The following is a 19,771-nucleotide window of genomic DNA, read 5'->3' on the forward strand; positions in this document are numbered from 1 at the left end:
ATACCCGCCCCGTGATATACCGGGATTACCCGATACCCGTGTCGGGTATCCCGTATCCGGCATTGCGGGTACCCGTACCCGACCCGAAATTCGAATAAAATTTTTGAAACCATGATAATCGTCAATGTTCCCTAATTTACTTAATTAATATTGATGGTAAACTTTGAATAGATTAAGAATAAAAGTGAGGGGACTCTATAGCTAGTTCCAATGAGTTTTCAATTGTATGTTCGTCGGAATATAAAAATGTTTCAAAAGAACTCTTAGAAACATTTCATTTTCTTCACTTATTTTGGAAAAATAATAATATAAATACTCTTCTCTACATTATTATCTCTCTTACTTTATTTTTTCTCCATTCTAACTATTTATATTTAATTTTTCAAAATGAATGTGTATATGGCTATTATTATTTAACTATTTATTTTTTTCTCTAATTTAACTATTTGGAACGCCTCTATTAATATGGAAAGGAAGGAGTATTAAAAATGATATATGGCTCTAATACTAATAATAACGGGTATTAACGGGACTAACGGGTATACCCGTACGGGTAGTGGGTATACCCGCTACCCGCAAAACTCTAAAGCACACTACCCGATCCCGCCCCATTTCCCGTTATCGTCGGGTATCGGGTACCCGATACCCGGCGGGTAGCGGGTCGAAATGGGAATTACCCATTACCCGCTACCCATTTTGCCACCCCTAATAGAAAGTGTATATATTCAATGTATAAAGTTTACTTTTCCACATTATGATAGGAGTATTACACAAAACAGTAAAGAAAAAAAAAAGGCGGAATAGCCTGGAATCACACAATTTAACTCATAATTTATTTCACAATTATTTAAATATGGCAAACACAAGAAATATCCCACGAGTCCATTATTGGGAAATATATACAGTATATATTTCAATGTCACATGTACTACATTTTCTAGATAGGCAGCCGCAGCACCAAGTGGTTAACAAACAAAATAACTTGAAAAATCCTTATTGTTGCTACCGTAATCATTAATTACTACTATAATCTTGTTAAAATAAATATTACAAAGAATTTTGTTACGACTAGCTTACGCGTTATCATGTAAAATTTTGTAATTTAATGAGAAGTAGATCATTTGTCAATTATGTATGAACTTTCACACATTTTTACAATTTCAGATTACATATTGCAATAATGTGATCAAAATGCAATTTGATTGAGAAGAGCACATTATATTTTTGTAACAAATTACCATATAATTACATCTTATTGTAATAAAAAAAATAGTGATATTTGCTTTATTTACCCACAATATAAAAAAAGAAATGTCGGAAAAAATAGGGGTGTGTATGGTAGTTGGCATATTTAGTATGCACAAAAACTGAGCTCAAAATCTCGTTTCTCGGGCCATCCTCATTCACGGATATCGAGATTTTATGCTTTTTTCCTTTTTTACATCACAACTTTCATCCTCGCTACAATCCGATCCATCAATTTAGCAATAATTCCAAATCCTCCCCTTTTACAAACTGCTTTTAATGGTCACTCGTTATCGTTGCTTCCGTTGTAGAGAGCAAGCAACTCACTCTCTCTCTCTCTCTCTCTCTCTTCTCCACCCTGCAATTCTCTTCTATCAAACTGCGCATGTGAGTGAGCCAATCTTCTCTCTCCCTATACTTTTCATCTTTCCGTTCCTACACTTTCTCGTGGAATTCGAATGAGGATTATCCTTCTTACTATTTGTCAATATGGTTCCGTACTTTAAAAAAAAAAAAAAAACTATTTTTTGGTAATGGGTGTTGCTAGATGTTTCATTTTATGGGAAAACCTGGAGCTAAAATTTCAGGAATAACAGTAGTAGTATTAAAAAACGTAATCGAGTTCGCTTCTTTGATGTGAGAAGATATCTAAATGTGGGACACCAGGTTCAATGTGTGTGGATTGGGATCCATGTTGGATCTATTGCTCTCTCTCCCCCCATTTTTTTATTGCGATAATTAGCAGTAGTTTATGTATTTGTTTATTTGCTGAAACATTGGTTGTGGTGCATCTTCCTTTGTTTCTACCTCATTTTTTAAAGCTTCTCTTTGTTGTTTAAAGGTTGTATCTCGGAAAGGGATAAGCACATTGCCTAGGTCTTGCAATTATTTTTCATGGGTTGAGCTTAAGAGATCATGGATAGCTTCACCACCGACGAAGATTCTCAATTTTTTGACGCGCTGGAGCACATTGGTGAAGAGCCCAAATTTCGGAATCGGGAATATGAGGTGTGGATTAATGCTCCACAGAGTGTCGGTGAGCGCCGTGAGAATTTTTTCAAACAGGTTGGGATCAGCCTAGGTGAGATTGAGAGTCAAGCTGTAGATAATTGTGTGATGGGAGATACTGGAAGAGTTTTGGAGGATAGTGGAGCCGTGTTGAGAGCTTATGGTAGTGAAGATGAGTTCTCTTCGAGCCGTTCATCTGTGTCGAGTTGGGACACGGATGATCTGGGATTGTGTAGAAATGGGGATGGGAATGCTAGTGGTGGATGTGAGTTTGAGAATGAGAGGAGGGGAGATTCTCGATTGATGGGATTGGAGTGGCTGCTCTCATCTCCGGAAATGGATTCTTCATCTCAATTGCCTTCCACAGTTGATGAAATTGGGGATAGGGGAAATGAGGCTAGTGTAAATACACCAAAATCAAGGAGTAATTTGAAGAAGAGGTGGCTGCGTAGATTGCGTTCGATGACATGTATGATGAGTGGGGGTACGAGAGAGGAGAGTGTTCGATCTTGTGGCGTAAGCCAGATGCAGGGGTCAAGGATCTGGAGAGTTAGGGTTCGCCATTGTCAGAGGAGATTGAAGGAGCTTTCCGCCCTCTTTAGTGGGCAAGAAATTCAAGCGCACAAGGGGCCGATCACAGCTTTGAAATTCAGCTTTGATGGACAGTACCTTGCTAGTGCTGGTGAAGATAAGATTGTCAGAATCTGGCAGGTGGTGGAGGATGAGAGATTGGATACAGTTGACATCCCGGATGCAGATCCATCGTGTGTGTATTTCTCCGTCAATCATCTATCTGAATTGGGGCCTTTGATGGTGGAAAAGGATAAAGTTAACAAGTCCAAGAGCCGGGGAAGAACACACGAATCGGCTTGTATAGTCTTCCCTTCAAAGGTCTTTCGAATTTTTGAGAAGCCATTGCACGTGTTCCATGGGCACAGTGGGGAGATCTTGGATCTTTCATGGTCAAAGGATAATGTATGTTGTTTGCTTAGAATGTAGTTATCATTTTGTTATGTTATCTTCTGAAATTTTCCATTGAGACTAAAGATATGTTTGCTTTTCCTTTGCAGTGTCTACTGTCGTCGTCTGTTGATAAAACTGTTCGTCTCTGGCGGGTTGGAGTTGATCAGTGCCTCAAGGTTTTCCAGCATAGTGACTATGGTACACACCTAGCCGCATAACTCTGTCTCTGAACTAATCAAAATAAGCTAATTTGGGAGGGCACAGAAACTAATATGTAAGTTTTGTTTAACACTAGTGTGTTTACTTTGCTAAAATGAAAAATTTGATGCTATGCAGTGACTTGCATCCAATTTAACCCTGTGAATGATGATTACTTCATCAGTGGTTCAATAGATGGGAAGGCCCGGATTTGGTCGATTGGTGGTTGTAATGTTGTTGACTGGATCGAAACAAGGGAGATTATCAGTGCAGTTTCTTACCGCCCCGATAGCCAGGTCTGTTAAAACTGCTCCTAAGGTGTTATTTTTACAGCTTCAGAATGCAAGATTATGAATTTGTTTGCTTCGTAATGCAGGCTGGAATTATTGGTTCTATTGCCGGAACATGCCACTTTTTTCACTTATCAGGTACATTTTCATTGTAGTAGTTAACAGTTTCATCTTGGTCTATATACCACATTTGGGCATAACCTTTCTAGGCATTTGTGTATACTTTACGTTGTGAATGAGTAGAGAATGTGACTTTTGTATGATTAAAGTGTTTATGCATGTCGTATATGTCACAAAAGTATTTTTTTTTATCAAAGTATTTCATAATAAACTCTGAAGCCTTAGCTCCTGATGTGGGTCTGTGTGCATGATTTTTAAGCCATAAAATTATAGGGAAGTCGACGTGCTGTAGGACTTGAGATTTCCTTGTAGATTAAGGTGTAACAAAATGGAGATGGGGGTTGACTAATCATTGGGCGGCTCATGTTTCTTGGATCAGATAATCACTTCCAGTTGGGAGCTCAGATGTGCTTAACGAGTAAGAAGAAGTCAGCTTGCAAAAGGATAACTGGCTTTCAGGTTGCTCCCTAGTGTAGTGCTTCTTGAGATTGTCTTTTGCTTTAGCTATTATCTTTTTGTTTTAATGATTTTGTTTCTTACATCGTTATCTTTTGTGAAAGCAGTTCTTACCACAAGATCCAAGCAAAATATTGGTCACATCTGCTGATTCAAAAGTTAGAATTATTGATGGGGTGAATGTGATTGGGAAGTACAAAGGTAAGGTTCTAAAAAGCTCTGGTTTTGTTATCAGATAATATATCTACTGAGTTAACACCATCCTTTAATTTGATTTTGTTCGGAACTTTGTTTATCATTTTGACATGGTCAGTTTTGTGATAGTTCACTTGATTCAAGAGGGTAGCTAGGGCATTTTTTTGGAGATTTGCTCAATTTTTGTATCTGTTCTGTATTCAGGCCCTAGAAATGCTGGAAACCAGAGCGCTGCTTCATTTACTTTCGATGGAAACCATATTGTCTCAGCATCAGACGATTCCAATGTTTATATGTGGAACTACTCCGATCAGGGGGACTCCTTGTCGCAATCAAAACCAGTTAGGTCCTTTGAATGCTTCTCCTCAGATGCCTCTGTTGCCATACCATGGCCTGGCTTCAAAACCAGGAAGGCAGAGGATCCGCAAGGCTTGAAATCGAACCAACTGCAGACAAATCCATTGCCTTTCTCATCCTCATCCACTCTCTCTTTAGGGCAAGAGTATTTCTTGGACGCCAGCTCAAAGGGATCCGCAACTTGGCCAGAGGAAAAGCTTCCTGTCTCCAGCCCGCAAGCTGTGACATCACCAATCAGTAAATCTCAGTACAAGCTCCTCAAGACATGCTGCCAGAGCGCATCGAGCTCTCATGCATGGGGGTTAGTGATAGTCACCTCAGGGTGGGATGGACGGATCAGATCATTCCATAATTATGGTTTGCCTGTGGCCCTTTAAGACAGGTAGGTCGTTGAGAGTGATCGGGTGGGCTGGAAATTGATTGCGCGAAGCCATATTTGGGCGTATTGGGAGGACCCCCCCTAGCACGTCGGGGGAGGAGTATTTGGGGATGGCGATCGAATGGGGCAGGGGCAGTTGGCAAGGAGTGCAGGGGTAGGGGGTTGGTTGGGTGTACTTGTATGATTGGGCTGAATTATGATGTTGGATTGATGAAAGTGTAAGTTGATGGTGTGGCCCAGAGATGGAAATGGCATCTTGTGTCATGTGTTTTGTGGTGTGAATAATGAATAAGATTGATTGACTTGTCCACTGTTGGGATTCATTCACAAGCCTTCGATAAGATTCAGGCAGATGCAGAGGTGTTGCTCAAATTTTGAGGATGTGCATAACTATAGTCTATAGATATGGATAGGTTGGTTGTATAGTAGTACTAGTATTATTATTCCTTGTATATTTTACCCACACTTGTTCGATTTCAACCCATATTAATACAACTTTCCACATTTGGGATCTGTGTCTTAACAGAGGCTGAAAATCCACCACATTTGGTTCAGATGTCAACTCAATTTTAGTAGTACTACTATTCAATAAATAACATTAAATTCAGCAAATCTGATCACTAAGGCTGATAAATTTCGAATATGCATGGTTGATCAAGTGCACTTCAATTAGTATGACCTCAATAAATATATAGACAGATGAGAAAATTAACAATTTGAGCTTTGATATTTTTATGTAATTAGTAAAGCAATAAATAAATAATGCCAACTTTGACTAAATGAGAGCAATGCTCACATAAAACATATAGATGACTTTGCAACATTCTATATATATATTAGTCCATGTATAAAAAATCGATACTAACAAAATATTTAAGGGCAGATGGTGTAATGGCTCATTCATAAACCGATAAACGAGACATGAAGATGAGCTGTTTCCATCAACGCAGAAGTCATGTAAGCAATGCAGAACACTCAAGTTCTCGGATTTCCATGTCTCTAACGCCCTCTTTTCGCAACTTGAAGAGAAACAAAGACATCGAAATAAGACCAAAAACAAAAAAAAAAAAAAAATCGTAATTCCTAATTTTCACAACACATATTTGTGCCTCTCAATCGCGTTTAAATCGCCTAATCACACACATATGTACAAAAGAATATGCATAAACCAAATCTAATCAGAGATGAAGCCGGTCAGGCATGGACATTCTGAGAGGCGGAGGCAATACTGGTCCCGGTCCCGGTCTGATCAGAGGAAGAGGAAGATGGATCGGAGTAAAAAGTGGTGATCAAGAGAGGATCGTCATTGTCGTCGTCGTCGTCGTCAGCGTCGATGTTAACGCAGGCGCAGCGCTCCAGCGACGAGAAAAATGCCTCCACGACGCTGGTGCCGAACCACCTCGCCAGATTGTTACGGTTAGATTCGTTGCTATCCGCCATCGCGTCGCCTTCAAACTAAGGATTCCATTCCCGACCTTTACTTCATCATGGGAATTGCCCAAATTAGACTTCCCGGACCCGGACCCGGACTATTTTTATTTTGAGGCTCATAATTTTTCTTAATGCTATTCGACCACAATATATGACTCCTCATTATTACTATAATTCAGATAAAATACTTGTTATGGTATTTAAAAAGCATCATTTTTATTTTAACTATTTCAACATTAACTAAAAAACATACTGCCACGTAAGCATACACTAGTCTGACATGTATTCAACATTCAACCAAGCTCTACTCACCATTTTTGGTTACATATTTTTTTTAAGCTTTGCGTAAACAGGACTATTAATGATGAGACAAGATTTCACTTGGGACGCCCATCACTTGACACTTATTATGGGCCAAATCTACCCATCCGGAATCAACTGAGCAACCCATCATTTATTCATTCACTTTGGTTTAACAAATTACTCCATCCGTCCACAAAAAATACAACACGAATTTTAATGAAAAATTAGTAAAGTAAGAGAGGAGTGGAGAAAAAATGGATAAAGTAAGAGAGACAGAGAGAAAAAGTAGGTAAAGTACGAGAGAGGAGAAAAAGTGAGAAAGGTATAAGAGAGAAACTTTCCATTTTAAAAAATGAGACTACCTTTTGTGGATATCCAAAAATAACAAAATAAGACTATTTTTCGTAAATGGAGAGACTAGTATGTTTACTTGTTCAATACTTTGAATATGTAACGTACTCCCTTGATGAGTCAATCTACAGCATAACAAAATTTTTGTGACGATCCCCATAAAATTAGAACGCTTTAGCATCAAAATGAGAGTACAAATTTGAAGAAGAATCATAAAAGCGCATCTGGTGTAGTGGTATCATAGTACCCTCCCACGGTACTGACCAGGGTTCGATTCCCTGGATGCGCATATATTTTTGAGGATTTATTTTATGTACAAATAATTATGGTGGCTTGTTTTTAAAATTGGTATGCAAGATTTATGGTTAGTGAGAGGAAGTTTGTTGATGATTATATTCGGGTGCTCCTCACCCAACTTATTGGGTCACCAAACTACTATACCATTAAAGGCTGGAACTTTAGGTAGTTGGCTCATGAATTTTAACTGTCATTCTTAATACAGAACTATACTTCTCTACCCATCTCATGAACCAACTTTCTTGCATTTCATACTTCTTAAATCTTCTCCTTAATCCAACTTTAATCACCAATTAATGTTGATTAACTCTAGGTTCAGCCACAATAAAAAGTGGACAATATGGGAAAGGTGGATGATCTAGAACAATTAGCATTAAAACTAACCAGTTTAATTAAATTGCACAAAGGTGGAAAAGTTTAGATTTAAATCATAAACAACTTACCCACCTATATAAAATTCTGTTTGTTGATTTGCTCAACGATTGCCTTTAATTTTCTAAAAAACAAAGTTGAAAATTTTGACGAATGGTTTCAGGCAGAACTCAAACGTACAATTAGTTAGATTTTTAAAAAGAGGATGTTCACTCAGCGCAGCTTATAAATGTAATTAGGGTTAAGTTCATAATTAGTGGTTATTATAGTACTTGTATCAAAATTGATTACAAAAGTTTAATTTGTTTCTATATAAACTTTATATACACTTGATATCATTAGAAGATTTAATTAATTTTTTGAATTGTGCCAATTAAAATGTCACCTAACTATTTTTATGTTAAAGTCTAAAACATGAATATAAATCCAGTACACTGGTACAAAAGATTAGGCCGGAGAAAGGTTGGTAAAACCTAGCTAGTTCAACACTACTTAGTCACATGATCATTATTAATCATATAATAATATTCACAAATGTTTTTCCATATATATGCATGTATCAGAGACTTCCTAGCAAGGCATAGGAGATCTATATACATATACACAAATATCATTGAGAGAGAGAGGTGTTAATCAATCCTCCAAATAACATTTCTTGCTCAAATGAGTATTCCAAAAAGATGCAGAATGCTACGTACAACATATATGAGTTTTGAAGTGCATCTGCTTCATTTGTGAGATGCTCATTTGGGCAAGTAATGTTATAGCTGAAGGATGCTATATTCTTTCCTTGTGATACACCTCTCTTCATCATCAAGTCTACAAAAGTATCCCTTCCCTTCTAAATTTCTAACTTTTCTTAATATTGTTTGTTTATATACAGAATGCATGGATTGTATATTTCAGAAAGAGAAAGTTGGGTTTTTCCAAATAAAATATGAACACTTGGAGTTCATGATTAGTGTTGCCTAAAGCAGATGAAGAAGCTCTTGATATGCTTTTTCTCAATCACACTCATGAATTATGTTTTGCATCTACACAAAGAAAAGCATCTCCTACATGCACTCATGTTGTTGTTGCTAGCTAATTCCAATCACAACAAAAATGGAGAGACTCATAAAATTAAAATTAGTGTTACTGCTGTGTTTGGTAGCAGGTAGGGAGGGGCTCATCGGCGTCAACTACGGCAGGGTGGCGGACAACCTCCCTCCGGCGGCACAAGTGGCCCGATTCCTGGCAAACTCCACCACCATCAACCGCGTGAGACTGTTCGACTCCGATAGGGCAACGGTGACCGCATTCGCCCACACGGGGATAGCAGTCACCGTGACCGTCCCCACGGACGAGATCCCAGGGCTGACAAAGCCGTATCTCGCCCAGGAATGGGTGAGAAGCAACATCCTCCCTCACGCCCGCTCCACAAACATCGTCCGAGTCCTCGTGGGAAACGAGGTCCTCTCCACTGGAAACAGGCTCCTGATAACGAGCCTGGTCCCAGCAATGCAGGCCCTCCACGCGGCCCTCGTGGAGGAGTCCCTGCACGGTCGGATCAAGATCTCCACCCCGCATTCCCTAGGGATACTCTCCAACTCCAGCCCCCCCTCGGCAGGAAGGTTTAGGCAGGGGTATGTGTGGATTTAATCAAATTTAATGCCCCTATTAAGTATCTAAAAATATTACTACTACTAGTAATTTTATTTTGCAGGTATGATGTGTACGTCATCCGACCTCTGCTTAGTTTCTTGAGATTGACGGATTCGGCGTTCATGATCAATCCGTATCCCTTCTTCGGAGCCACGGAGGAGACGTTGGACTACGCGCTCTTTCGGGCGAACGAGGGGGTGGTGGATGGGGAGACGGGGTTGGTGTACGGGAACATGGTGGACGCGCAGCTGGACGCGGTGTTCTCGGCCATGAGGCGGCTGGGGTTTGATGACGTGGACGTGGTGATAGCGGAGACGGGGTGGCCGTCCAGGGGGGAGGCGGGGCAGCTGGGGGCGGATGCGGGGACCGCGGCCGAGTATAATAGCATGGTGATGCGACACGTGGCGTCGGGGGTTGGGACGCCGCTCATGCCGAATAGGACTTTCGAGACGTATATTTTTGCGCTTTTTGATGAGGATCTCAAGCCCGGCCCCGTCTGCGAGAGGAGCTTTGGCTTGTTCCGCCCCGATCTCACGCCCGCCTACCACGTCGGGATTCTCAAGGCGGCGGTGAATGGGGGCGGTGGAGTTCGAGTTGGACGTTGTGGTGCGTTTTTGGTGGTGATTTTGTTGCATATTCTTTGTTGAAACTTGAAGCAAGTGCTGGACCGGCCTTGCCAAATGAATATGGCTTGGACTGCGGCCCGGTTCACGCCATGAATGTGTACTCATCACAACTTGTCCCATCACATTAATGTGGATCCTACTTCCAAGTGAGTATGTTTTTTTTTCTTATAAACTTTTTATCAAACATTTAAATAAGTCTAAGATCTTAACATTCTTAAGGGTGCGAAGCTTTTTCAGGTTATGGGGATTTTGCATGTATGAGGGGAATTGGGCACATTGCGCATGTTTACCATTTATGATAAAAAAGTGAAAGTGGATAATTTTTGGGAGGTAGACGAAAATGGCAAAAGTGGACGGACCAGGAGTAGTATTTAATTTTGTAGGGCATGCTTCCTTTTTTAGCTATTCAAAGGAAAGTTTGTAATACTTTATTGAATTACTATACACTTGTAAATGTACTGAACATTACCATTACGCTATTATTGAACATTGCATACCATGTAATATTAACTGTTTTTTAATGAAAACCTGCCTTTTATCTCAAGTTCTGGTTATTACTACTAGAGTAACAGTATTTTGTTGAGATAGTGCTCGTATTATTGAATCAAACCCAAAATAACTATACCTGAGCCACACAAAACCTACAAGTACTGAAGTCGACATTTTACAACATTTGGATGTGAATAGGACTATAGAAATTACTACTATCATAAATTCATTTGTTCCCCTGCCGCATGATAAAAGTACAACTAATACACTTTTCTGATCATTTCACCAAATGAGGACAGGAATAATATGTAGTACCTTCAAAAATGATATGGTTATAAAAAAGCACGCTGATAATAACTAATTCTAGTGTACGGTTTTGCTGATCCGGTGCATAATTATCCTCAACCACTAACACTCCTAAATGGATCTGTATGTATTTAACAAAAAAAAAAATGCAATGCATTGAATCCTCAAATTAGAAGTAGACCTTGAATTCATATTGATCAAAATCCAGATTACGACAGATCACGGGGATTGCAATATCCACAAAATAATACAAGAAAGAAAGTTCCGAACCCATTCCCTGTTACTGCATATCATTCTAGTCCTCATCAAAACTTTTTTAAAACGCAAGTTACTTCACCAACATCTCCAATCAGTGAAATTCGAGACCTAAAACACCTACAAACCTTCCCTTGCCTTTCACAGTTCATCATGGGCATCATCCTCTTCATCTTCCATTTTCTCACTCGGGGCTCCACCAGACCTCTGATAGACAGCAGTGATGATAGGATTGCACACTGCCTCAACCTCCTTCAGCTTCTCGTCGTACTCCTCCTTTTCAGCGTTCTGATTGTCATCCATCCACTCCAGGGCCTCCTTGGTTGCTGTCTCGATCTTCTCCTTCTCATCCGACTCCAATTTGTCTGCTAGCTTGTCCTTGTCGTTGATCTGGTTCCTCATATTATAGACATAAGTCTCTAGGCTGTTTCGGGCATCTATTCTTTCCTTCACCTTCTTGTCTTCCTCAGCGAATTCCTCAGCTTCCTTCACCATCCGTTCAATCTCTTCCTGGCTCAAACGACCTTTGTCGTTGGTGATTGTGATCTTCTCTGATCGCCCAGAGGCCTTGTCTTCAGCCTTGACATTCAGGATACCATTAGCATCAACTTCAAAGGTGACTTCAATTTGAGGGGTTCCCCTGTTCACAAAATTAAGTCAGAAACGGTAATACAAAAAGTCATACAACTTTCTAATAGATTAAAACAAGCAGATGCGAACCTGGGGGCTGGTGCAATTCCTGTCAGGTCAAATTTCCCAAGCAACCTACAGTCCTTTGTAAGGCTCCGTTCACCCTCAAAGACCTTTGAAACAGCATGTATCTCAATGTTAGTTTCTCCAAAAAAAAATTAGCGCGTTTCTTGAAATTTTCATTGTGTATACCTGGATTGTGACAGTAGTTTGTTGGTCCTGGTAAGTGGTAAAAACTTGTGATTTCTTGGTTGGAATGACAGTGTTCCTTGGAATCAATTTGGTCATCACTCCTCCAACAGTTTCAATACCAAGGGTCAATGGTGCCACATCCAAGAGAAGAATATCTGATGCAAGAATAGCACAGTTAGTAAGAAAAGCTTCAATCACAAACTTTCTAATGTGGGTCAGCAGTAGTTATTTTATCGAAGGTAGTGTTGGTAGAGTGAAGCCACACTATCAATTATAAAGGCAAGTACCTTTGGTCTCATCGCCTCCCTCGCCACTCAAAATTCCTCCTTGGACAGCAGCACCGAAAGCAACAGCCTCATCAGGGTTGACTCCCTTGTTGGGCTCCTTTCCATCAAAGTAGTCCTTGAGAAGCTGTTGAATCTTGGGAATCCTAGTGCTTCCACCAACAAGAACAATTTCATCAATTTGACGTTTTTCAAGACCAGCATCATCCATGGCCTTCTTAACTGGACCCATGGTCTTTCTGAATAAATCATTGTTCAGTTCCTCAAAACGAGCCCTTGTAAGAGGCTCAGAGAAATCTACACCATCAAAGAGAGACTCAATCTCCACGCGGACCTGGTGCTGACTGCTCAAAGCTCTCTTTGCACGCTCACATTCTCTCCTCAACTTGCCAAGTGCTCTGTTGTCCTTGCTGATGTCCTTGCTGTGCTTCTTCTTGATCAACTTAATGAAATATTCCATCACCCTTTGATCAAAGTCCTCACCTGATGATTGCAAAAGAATAATGTTGGTTGTGGAGTATAGTGCACTGAATGACTCACCTAAGTCCTTGAAATAAAACTAGAATGCCAATTTAAAATCCCAGTCAACGCCTCATAAAGTAAACTGGTTAGGTATAATATTCTACAGTGTACTTGGGTCATAATCATTTGGCAAAAAATGGGAGAGAATTTGCAGAAGCCTTTTAACAGGTTCCGATAACTTATGGAGAAAAAACTTGATTTTTTATCACTATTCCATGAACAAGTTCCTCAATGGACAGTTTCTTCAGAAAATAATTGTGATGTTTCATTATAAGTTGTGTGAGCAAAAGAACCGTATTCCAATCTTTTATATCTAGATCATAATCAGGTCGTAAGACTACAATGAGAAAATAATAAAGGGATCATGCAATCAGCTTACCTCCCAAATGGGTGTCTCCATTTGTTGCAAGAACCTCAAACACACCATTGTCAATGGTCAAGATACTGACATCAAAAGTTCCACCACCAAGATCAAAGACAAGAATGTTCTTTTCACCACCTTTCTTATCCAAACCATACGCAATTGCTGCTGCAGTTGGTTCATTAATAATTCTCACAACATTCAAACCAGCAATCATTCCAGCGTCTTTAGTAGCCTGCCTCTGAGCATCATTGAAGTAAGCTGCAAAAGAGAAGCAAAAAGATTCAGTAATTGCTCAATGTTCTCAGTTCTCACACACACAAAAGGATTTGGCACAAAGTCTTACCAGGAACAGTAACAACAGCATCCTTGATTTTCTTCCCAAGGTAAGCCTCAGCTGTTTCCTTCATTTTTGTCAAGATCATGGCACTGATTTCTTCAGGGCTGAACACCTTGGTCTCACCATCCTTGATTTTAACCTCAATGTAGGGTTTTCCATCCTTGTTCACAATCTTGTATGGAACAAGTTTCATGTCCTTCTGAACTTCTTTATCCTCAAACCTGTTGGAGCAGCATTAGTTAGGTCCTAATAATGAACATAACAACAGATTATGAGAATAAGAAAAAAAACAGAGGAGAAATTACTTTCTGCCAATAAGTCTCTTGACGTCAAAGATGGTCCTCTCTGGATTAACAGCTGCCAAATTCTTGGCAGCTTCACCGATCAACCTCTCATTGTCGGTAAACGCAACCCACGAGGGTGTGATGCGGTTACCTTGATCATTTGCGATAATTTCAACATGACCATTCTTGTAAACACCAACACATGAGTAGGTTGTACCAAGATCTATGCCAATAACTGTTCCAATTTTAGGAGCCTCCTCCGTTGCTATGGAATATGCAAATAAACTTCCTGTTCAAGGATCAAGCATAAATCGAGTTATTTCAAGTGATCCTGAAATCAAAGACCACGTTATGTTTTTCCTGACTATTAACTCCAAGGAGGTAACAAAGTAAAATCCAAACTTATAGATCTTCACGATTAAATTATACTAGTAATACTACGATGCAATTTCACTTCGCTTCTGGTAGAGTAGCAACAACATATTATGGTAACTTGAAACACGCCAAGACATGATTAAGACTCCCAATCCACGCATAGAAGCTTCCATTAACTACAGACGTTAGACGTACAAACGAATCGGACCGCATACAATACTACCATTTACCTCCGTTTATAAAAGGGGAAAAATATTATTTGAGCAATGCCAAATTCGCATCTCTACGTGCTTAAGGATTCAGATAATATCATTATTATACTGAACCTAAACAAAGAAGAGGAAACTGATTTCTCCGAGCTCATCTCTATAGTATACCAGATCTAACATGAAACCACCACGATGTGAGCTAAAACTACGAACTTGGATGCAGAGGATCAGTCACTAACAAACAAAAATTAATGCTATGGACTTGCACCTCTAATATCCTAAAATTCTCGAAAAATATTGTTCGATGTTAACGAATAGTTAAGCGAAGACAGATGGATAACATAAATCTAAGACCTAAGTAGACGGAAATGCTAGATCTCAGTTATTAAAAGAAATCTGAACAGAAAGAACCAAAGTAATTCTGACCTAGCAAAACGATCCCAAACAGAGTCCAAGATGCGCGTTTCTTCAACGCATCAGCCATTGCTGCGAAGCACGACAGTCGGACTTGGCTTCGTCGCCTTTGAAAGTGTTTTTTTTCTTTTTCTCCTCCCTTCTCCGCTGAGTGTAATGGAGTTATGTGTATCTGAATAACGGTGGAGAGGAGCGCATTATATACCAACTTCGTAATCGTGCAGTAAACTCGTCATGGAAAATGACGTGGACCAATCAACTCTCGAGTATGATTCATTGCAAACTCGAGTGAGCATTGTGTCACCCGTGCTTACGTGGACCAATTGTATAGGATCTTCGTGTCAAATGAGCCGACGTGGACCAATAAAATCCAGAGAAGAACGTGCTGCCCAATGAGTATATAAAAATCGTTCCGGCTGGGCTTCTTCATTGAAATCGTTGTTTCTCGAATCCGGTTTACTTCGAAGTAGGAAAGCGTTAAACGTAACCATAATTGAACACCTGTCCTATTCCAGAATTTTCTACTTGGGACTATTTTACTCTTGTTTGTTGGACTCCAAAATTCAAACCTCAAAAACAAAAGCCAAGTGTCACCCTAATATCCTAATGCTCAAGATTTTCTCCATAATTAGAGAAGTTTAGGAATTAAATGAGCATTTCTTTCGCTCTCAACTTGGCTTCCCCCATTGGAATAAATCTCTTGATATAAAGTGGAAATTATATCTAGAAAGCTTATTCGAAAAAAAATATAAAAACAAGTATTAATATTTCAATCGTCTCGACTATGATGACATATTTCTTAGTTGATATGGAACTGTAAGATTTGCTGATTAACGTGTTTACTTAGAAAAAGAAAATATAGATATAAGTATTAAATTAAATAATATGATAATTAAATAAAAAAAATGGTTAGATGTATTAATTAGAGAGAGAAAATTTAATCTGCCTTCTGTTAGGTGTTGTCATCCCATTACATTTTTGATATATTTGATACTATCATTTCATTTAGGCGCGAGATGGGGAGGAGGAGACGGCAGCGGCAATAAGGAGGGGAGGAGGAGACGACTGGGCATGGGGACATGAGACAACAGTGTCAGCAATAGTGACGAGGGGGAAGAGAGGTACATTAAGATGCTCACACATTTAAGTCTTTGTTTTAAAGTTAAGGATATCTAAAAATATAAAATTAAAATTGAACGAAAATAAATTACGTAAATCTATAGAGTTATTATATTGAGTTAACTACATGAACTTGGAATACAGTCACTAGTACCTTTGTGAGAAAGTTATAGGAGTACAACTTTTTTATATACTTGATCTACATATACAACTTTTGAAAATCTAGAATGTTAGAGACATGAGCATGTCTAGGACTGAATTAATTGAGGAAGCATAATTATAACATTTTTGAAATTGTATTTTTTTAAAAATCTATTTGTTGCATTCTTAATTAGGCTTTTCAAATAGTAACTGTTACTCCAATATTTTTATGTAAAAAGCTTGGGTTTAAGGAAAATAACAAAATGAAAAATTCGTTAAAATAGGCAAGGGTTAAATAGATCTTATACCTAAATTCATGAAGCAAATAGGTTCAAGCAATGCTATAAAATGACATAATAATCTCACGCAGAGTAGGGTCAATGTATCTTACTCTTTTGCCGTACTTGTTCGAAGGGTTGACCCAAAATGACCATTAATATCAAAATCTATGTGCTAATGTCTAGTTTGGAACTCTAGTTTGCTTTCAACTGAAGTAGAATTGTCGGATAACTACTTTGACTGAGATTTGATAGACATAATCAAAAGTCATAAGTTGTACTATATGAGCTAAATAGTGTTTATGTTAACAATGATGGAACCCTGATATTAGTAAGTGCCTTGGTATTGTAACTTGACGCACATGTGTAAATTTGCAGAGAATATAATATGACTATGGAAGTCATCCAAGTTGTTTTGAGTGCACAAGCTGTTGATTCAAACATGCAGAAGAAACCTTGCCAGGAGCAAAATCTTCCTGCATTCTTGTTATCACTTTCTGGACAGCTTAATTGCTAGTGAGGAGAAGCTTGTAAACTAGAAGGTTTGATTCTTAAAAATGCATTGGATGCAAAAACTTGTGCAAAGATGGCTATCACTGGACGTGGCTGTGAAAAGTCAGATCAGGGCATTCTTGTTACAGACGCTCTCCTCTACTACACCTGAGGCTAGGTCAACGACATCACAAGTCATTGCAAAGGTTGCAGGCATTGAAGCCGTAGCCTGAGCTCATAAGGTTCACCAGGTTCATCCTCATGTTAAGCAACCTACCCTCGAAACGAAACACTTGGATGCATCATACATCATACATGTGTGAAGAAATTGGTCCGGAGATTATTGAGCAAGATCAAGTGAATAAGATATTCATTGCTGTGGTTAATTCAATACAGAAGTCCGGCTTGGCTTGCTGCTACTAGAGCTTTATATAGTGCTCTCAGATTTGCCCAAATTAATTTTTCGAACTTGATTGCATAATGAGAGTTGTTTGCATATGAGTGTTTTGGTCTCTATTGGGTCAACGTACTATGAGAAATTAACTCCACATATTCAAGATATTTTCAACATCAGAGAAGATGGGAACCGGTGTCCTTGGATATCTAGCAGATATGCTGGGAAATAATGCTGCTTCTCTTATTCAGCAATCTCTGTCTAGCAAAGACTTTTTTAAATGAATGTTTATCTTCTTCTGATGACCATTTGATTAAAGAATCCTCTGAGTAGGCCAAGATGGCCACTAGTCGTGCCATATCTGTTTGAGGCAGTGACTACTCGGTTCACATAACTTACTTGCATGCATGTGGTCGTGTCGAGTTGGGGTTAAAAATTATACTACATTCAGTTCTGTCTTGCGAGATCATTGCAATCATTAGACAAGAGAAGACTTTTTTACTTCTAGCTTGTTGTCACTAAACATCATGGGTTGGGCTCCTTACATTTGCCTTGGGGGGATGTGGAACATTGGTGTTAAATGTTAGGGGTAATTGCTTTTAAAGTCACCAACTTTCCATGAATTCCGGTTTTTCCCACGAACTTTAAAAAGTTCGTGTAATGCCACGAACTTTATTGTCGGTTGTCATTTTCCCATGTCAGGTTTTCCGGTCTGATTCAAACTGTTCGTTTCCTATTAAGACAATGTCCAAATTCTTTTATCTTACTATCGTTATCTTCGTCTTTGAAATAGCTTCGCGTGGGTACCTTGTACGCCTCAATCGGTACTCGGATCAAGAAGTTATGGTCATTATGATAGTACAAGGTCGCACAAAGGTCGTAGCCTTCATCAAATAGCCATAACTTCTTCATTTGAGTTCCGATTGAGGCGTACAAAGTACCCACGCGAAGCTATTTCAAAGACGAAGGTAACGATAGTAAGATAAAAGAATTTGGAAATTGTCTTAATAGGAAACGAACAGTTTGAATCAGACCAGAAAACCTGACATGGGAAAATGGCAACCGACAATAAAGTTCGTGACATTACACGAACTTTTTAAAGTTCGTGGGAAAAACCGGAATTCGTGGAAAGTTGGTGACTTTAAAAGCAGTTAACCCTAAATGTTAATGGCTTCTTCACTGAGATAGTGATGTGGCATTTGGAAGGTGATGCCTGCTTGTTCTGATATTGGCTTCACTATTGTAATTGGGTGGTGCCGTATAGCATGAGCCATTTTTTTTTCTTCTTCATTTCCATATTTGCAGTTCACTTTCACTACATTTTTTTGAACAAGATCTGTCCGTGCGTTGCATTGTTACATTGCGTTGGGTGGCATACAAATATACATAACATTCATCATTTTAACATTCCATTTGCATTTTCAGATGTTCAGTTTGTGTTAGGTGTTAAATTTGTCAAAATTATACCCCCTATCATTCAACTGGCCTCTTGCGTTTCTGGTTTCGGGCGAGGTAATATATTCTGTTTGCAATCTCCAAGCACGGTTTATTGGAATGCTGTGATTTTTTGGTCACACTGATTAACAACAGAATTGATTATATTCTTGTGGAAGGGCAAGTGTATTCTTGTCTTGTGCTTATACTCATCCCTGAAAGCAATACAGAATCTATATGTTGAAAATGATGATATCCCTATGATTGTGCTCAACTTTGTAAAAAGCTGTGAATACTGTAATTTAGTGGTTCAACAGTAGTTAGTTACTTCACTGCACATTTTGGCAGTGTCACAGCCATTCCGACATTGTCATGTTGCATCTATATTGCCAGCTGTCAAAACACCCTTTCACCCTATGATCTTCTTCCATATCCTTTCAGACAACACGGATTTCATTCATACACACACATCATTCGTATAACAAGTTTTTGGATCTATATCTTGGACACAACTACAAGAGTTTGCATTAAAGAGCGACACAAATAATTGCGATAAATCCATTTAGTAATAATCGCATTTGTACGAGTAATAGACAGCTTTTTTTTTTCCTGATACCCGACAACCTTTTAAAACATTGTGGAAAACAGAGGTTATACTTAATTATAGTCTCGTAATTACTGCATCAAACACTACACATTAATTCTCATCATTGCAGTGATTATATTAATCAAATAAAAATTTATTACTAAAAGACTCTGTCTGCCTTTTGGTAGTGGTGCCACTTATTGCTCTCAAAGATTGAACCTCTTAATCCTGAACATAATATATGAAGAAATAAATTCCAATCACATTGATTTAATTGGTAGGTCATTGTCCATTTCTGTCTCCCTCATTTTTGTGAGGAAAGCCGAAATATGAGGATGAGAGGCACCATTGAATTATGGTGGAGTTGTGTC

General features: G+C 38.9%; 3 protein-coding genes and 1 non-coding gene across 6 annotated transcripts; 3 read left to right on the forward strand and 1 right to left on the reverse strand.

Annotated features, from left to right (window-relative positions):
* The first annotated feature begins 1,487 nt into the window (after positions 1–1,487).
* Positions 1,488–5,724, forward strand: LOC125207204 (uncharacterized). Its single transcript, XM_048106447.2, has 8 exons — positions 1,488–1,632; positions 2,087–3,228; positions 3,324–3,414; positions 3,553–3,710; positions 3,791–3,842; positions 4,204–4,283; positions 4,388–4,481; positions 4,680–5,724. The coding sequence occupies exons 2-8, from the start codon at positions 2,161–2,163 to the stop codon at positions 5,207–5,209; spliced, it is 2,073 nt and encodes a 690-aa protein (XP_047962404.2). The 5' UTR covers positions 1,488–1,632; positions 2,087–2,160; the 3' UTR covers positions 5,210–5,724.
* Positions 5,725–7,514: 1,790 nt separating this feature from the next.
* TRNAG-CCC (transfer RNA glycine (anticodon CCC)) lies at positions 7,515–7,585 on the forward strand. Its single transcript has one exon. It is a non-coding gene; the product is annotated as a tRNA-Gly (tRNA).
* Positions 7,586–8,732: 1,147 nt separating this feature from the next.
* LOC125204742 (O-Glycosyl hydrolases family 17 protein) lies at positions 8,733–10,760 on the forward strand. Of its 3 annotated transcripts, XM_089060655.1 has the most exons (4): positions 8,733–9,034; positions 9,122–9,590; positions 9,671–10,381; positions 10,464–10,760. In XM_089060655.1, exons 1-3 carry the CDS (start codon positions 8,989–8,991, stop codon positions 10,254–10,256), a joined length of 1,101 nt encoding a protein of 366 aa, XP_088916781.1. In that variant the 5' UTR covers positions 8,733–8,988; the 3' UTR covers positions 10,257–10,381; positions 10,464–10,760. The 3 variants fall into 3 exon arrangements, with proteins under 3 accessions (XP_088916781.1, XP_047959422.2, XP_047959418.2); XM_048103465.2 differs by having other exon boundaries at positions 8,735–9,590; positions 10,455–10,760; XM_048103461.2 differs by having other exon boundaries at positions 8,736–9,590.
* Positions 10,761–11,186: 426 nt separating this feature from the next.
* Positions 11,187–15,128, reverse strand: LOC125204741 (luminal-binding protein 4-like). The gene is made up of 8 exons (XM_048103460.2): positions 14,969–15,128; positions 13,980–14,247; positions 13,681–13,895; positions 13,353–13,595; positions 12,455–12,934; positions 12,168–12,322; positions 12,006–12,088; positions 11,187–11,925 (listed from the first exon to the last, which is right to left on the reverse strand). The coding sequence occupies exons 1-8, from the start codon at positions 15,024–15,026 to the stop codon at positions 11,427–11,429; spliced, it is 2,001 nt and encodes a 666-aa protein (XP_047959417.1). The 5' UTR covers positions 15,027–15,128; the 3' UTR covers positions 11,187–11,426.
* Positions 15,129–19,771: the final 4,643 nt, after the last annotated feature.

This window comes from Salvia hispanica, chromosome 6 (assembly GCF_029641045.1).
Source record: "Salvia hispanica isolate PSC_SH4W2 chromosome 6, Shi_PSC_v1, whole genome shotgun sequence".
NCBI classification, from domain to species: Eukaryota; Viridiplantae; Streptophyta; class Magnoliopsida; order Lamiales; family Lamiaceae; genus Salvia; species Salvia hispanica.